General features: G+C 34.6%; 1 protein-coding gene across 1 annotated transcript in view; it reads left to right on the top strand.

Annotated features, from left to right (window-relative positions):
* Positions 1–214: 214 nt before the first annotated feature.
* Positions 215–3,321, top strand: part of LOC111087032 — a gene marked incomplete at its 5' end in the record, with an annotated part of 17,611 nt that continues 14,504 nt past the window's right edge. Inside the window, one exon of the mRNA XM_022392185.1 lies at positions 215–631. Within this exon, the coding sequence (XP_022247893.1) occupies positions 215–631 (417 nt within the window). The remainder of the gene's footprint in view (positions 632–3,321) is intronic.

The raw sequence follows: 3,321 nt of genomic DNA on the forward strand, positions 1-3,321 counted from the left end.
GTTTCATCTACCTTACTGATAGTAAAGCTAATCGCTAGAAGTATATCTCTTTTAAGCTTTCAATGATTTTGTTACTGTGCCACCCCTAAAAACTTACGTTGTATATCTGTTGTGAGTTGTACATATAATTCATTCTGTGTTACATTGTGCCTTGTTTGTGAAAGAATTGTATTTTGTTTTTGAGTTGTGTATGAAACTTCTTAATTAATCTGTAATAAGAGTTTCATTTCATCGGAGTAAACATATTTTGCATAGTTTACTTTTGTACAACTGGAAATGGAATTTTTTTTCTCACCGTCTGACCAGTATTCTGAAACACGTAACTGTCGGGCCGTGTTTATTTCTTAATCATTTCGGTGTTTATACGCAGAGTGTCGCTCTTCAGAGTTTGCTTTTACCCAAAATATGCGACGTACGGCTAGGACTAAACGAAATAGTTTGTAACAACTTGGATGATTTCAGGGAGGAGGAAAAATTAGTACAAAGACAAACATCCAACTTAATTTTGTACAGTGTTCTAATTGTTAATCTTCCCGTGGCGTTTTTGATCACCTTTCTTGGTCTATGGAGTGATAAATATGGCCGAAAACTGTTAATTGTTTTGTCGTTATTGGGAACGTTCCTACAAAGTGTATGTATATTGATAAACGTCTTGTACTGGGCCTTAAACCCTAAATTTTTGTTTTTGGCAGACACTGCAGAGGGTTTGGGTGGAGACCTAAAGATGATCAATATGGCTTCTTACGCACTTATGTCGGATATCACTGTGGTTAAACATAGGACCTTTGGTATAATGTTTAATGTGGTAGATTGTGAATGGTATAATGTTCTTGGGAACGCCTATTGGACTTTTCATAGGTGGCGCATTAACAAAACATTGGGCTACATTCCACCCATTTTAATTAATATCGTTTGTCAGCTGCCGTGTAAAATATATGTGATGCTACGGATAAAGAACAGAAAAATGCACATGCCTACGAAATATGTATTTTATTTTATCCAAACAGAGAATATTGTAGAAGAGTGCCGCACAGTACTTAAACAGCGAGAGAATAAAAAACGCGCAGAAATTATGTTTTTAATTGCCCGTTTTTCTGCAAGATTTTTTGCAATGCAAGATAAAAGATTTGTTTTGATTTTAATATGTTGTCGCATTCATGTCCCTTTAGGAAAGCAACCAAGTTTGAGCAGAATTTGAAGATTTAAATTCTTCATATTCTACTACGTTAAATTTCTATGTATCCTACTCTCCTCATTTTATGTAGTATAGAGCAATTTTTACATATCTAATAATTATCAAAGTAGCAGTGCACCTGAATACATCAGAGTAACTCTGAAGAAAAAGCTATTGGTTATAAAACACCTAGAACCAGAGAGGTATTTTTCACTCTAGTAGAACATCTTACCTTATATAATTTAAGAAGGTGTAGAATATATACTGAGTAAGCTAAACTTGGTACAAACAAATTTTCCCCGCTAACTTTTCACTTAGGTGTGAATAATGTTCTTTAACTTAACAAAAAATTCCAGAAAAATGTCTTTATAATTCTTCTTATTGTTATTATCTTTGTAAGTTTGGCTACATTACTCCGACGGGGACATCATACTATAGAATGCCTACAAGTTACTGCTTAACCGAAATACTAGAGCATAGAGCAACCAAAGCGGCATCTAACGAAATTGCTAAAGCAAAAGAAACAATTTGAAATAAAAAAAGTTCAAAAATATATAAGAATAGAATCACGTCAATAAATTGCGTATTAATAATGTTAAAATATCTAAATCACAAGTTAGCCATACCAACTAAAATTAATTAACTTGAGCGAAACAAAATTATTTAACATATTTACCTGTATTGATTAAGTATTGAGTTCAATTTTGGCCTCAAGTCCAACGGAGTTTTTCTTTACCCCTTATTAATAAATACTAAATAACATTCAATGGATAATTGGCCGTTGAAGGCTTTGGTAAATGAGCCAAAAGCTCACAGAAATAAATATATTATTTTTTTACGTTGAGAAATATTCTTGAGTTATTGTTAAGGGTAAAATTTCACGAATTTCAAGTTTTATTTTGAAATAAACTACAAGAAAGTAGCTTCTTTTTTTTCTTCTCACAAACAGCAAAACAGTTTTGTGATACCAGATGAATCCATTTCCTTGTTCAAAATTTACAACGATTTTAAGATCCTTCTAAATCGAACAATGTGATATTTGAAAAGAAATTAAAAACAACAAAATTGTATCCAGTTGAGGCCACCATAATTATAATATACCGAAAAGTGATGTCGGAAAGCAGTTCGTATTAGAAGTAACTAAGACATTTCAAACACAGAATAATAGCAGCAACCAATAATTCATAAGAAATAAGGTGACAAGTCTCAACTCTCTCAAACTGTAACACAAGTGTTAACAACTGTTTTACCCGGTAGCAAAGTTTCTATGTTGGAAACAGCACGTACATATTATGAACATTCATGAAACACATATTAGGTAATTAAATCTTATTAATTGGGAGTAAATAATTTTATTTGTTAATTTAAATAATGCTGCTATGTATAGGTTATATTTTTCATACCAGAGTAGAGGAGAATAGGATATGTAATGCTCCCTAATGGCACAGCGGTATGTCTGCGGACTTACAACGCTTGAATCCGGGTTTCGATACCCGTGGTGGGCAGAGCACAGATAGCCCATTGTATAGCTTTGTGCTTAATTACAAACAAAACAAAAGGATAGGTAAAGTCGATTCCCAAAATAAAATTTACTCCATATTTTAGATTAGAAATTGTGATGCAAGTATGTTTTTGGTTAGTCCGCATACAATAAGCACATATCACATTATTGTCAAGCAGGACGTGGCCTTTGGGTAAGCGTTCCAGGTCAATGAATCCGAGAACTCAGCGTTCGTGTCCCGTTCCGCAAATATTCGTTCAGCATTCTGGGGTCTTAGTGGCAGTGGAATTCCATTATTTGGTCAGACTAGAAAAACCCAGATTTCACTGTGGGTGCGCTAACTAGCCACCTTTTATTTAGTTTATAAATTCAAACATAAGGTTCGTTCGTTTGTTCTGAATTTCGCGCAAACTTACATGAGGGCTATCAGCGCTAGCCGTCTTTAATTTATCAGTGATAGACTATAGCGAAGACAGCTAGTCAACACCACCCACTGCCAACTCTTGGGTTACAAATAGTGGGATTTACCGTTACATTATAACGCTCCCACGGCTGAGAGGGGATAACATGTTTGGTGATTGGGATTCGAGTCCCACGACCCTCAGATTGCGAGTCGAGCACCCTAACCACCAGGCCACCAACTTAA

The sequence above is a fragment of the Limulus polyphemus genome, unplaced genomic scaffold (genome assembly GCF_000517525.1).
Source record: "Limulus polyphemus unplaced genomic scaffold, Limulus_polyphemus-2.1.2 Scaffold1658, whole genome shotgun sequence".
NCBI classification, from domain to species: domain Eukaryota; kingdom Metazoa; phylum Arthropoda; class Merostomata; order Xiphosura; family Limulidae; genus Limulus; species Limulus polyphemus.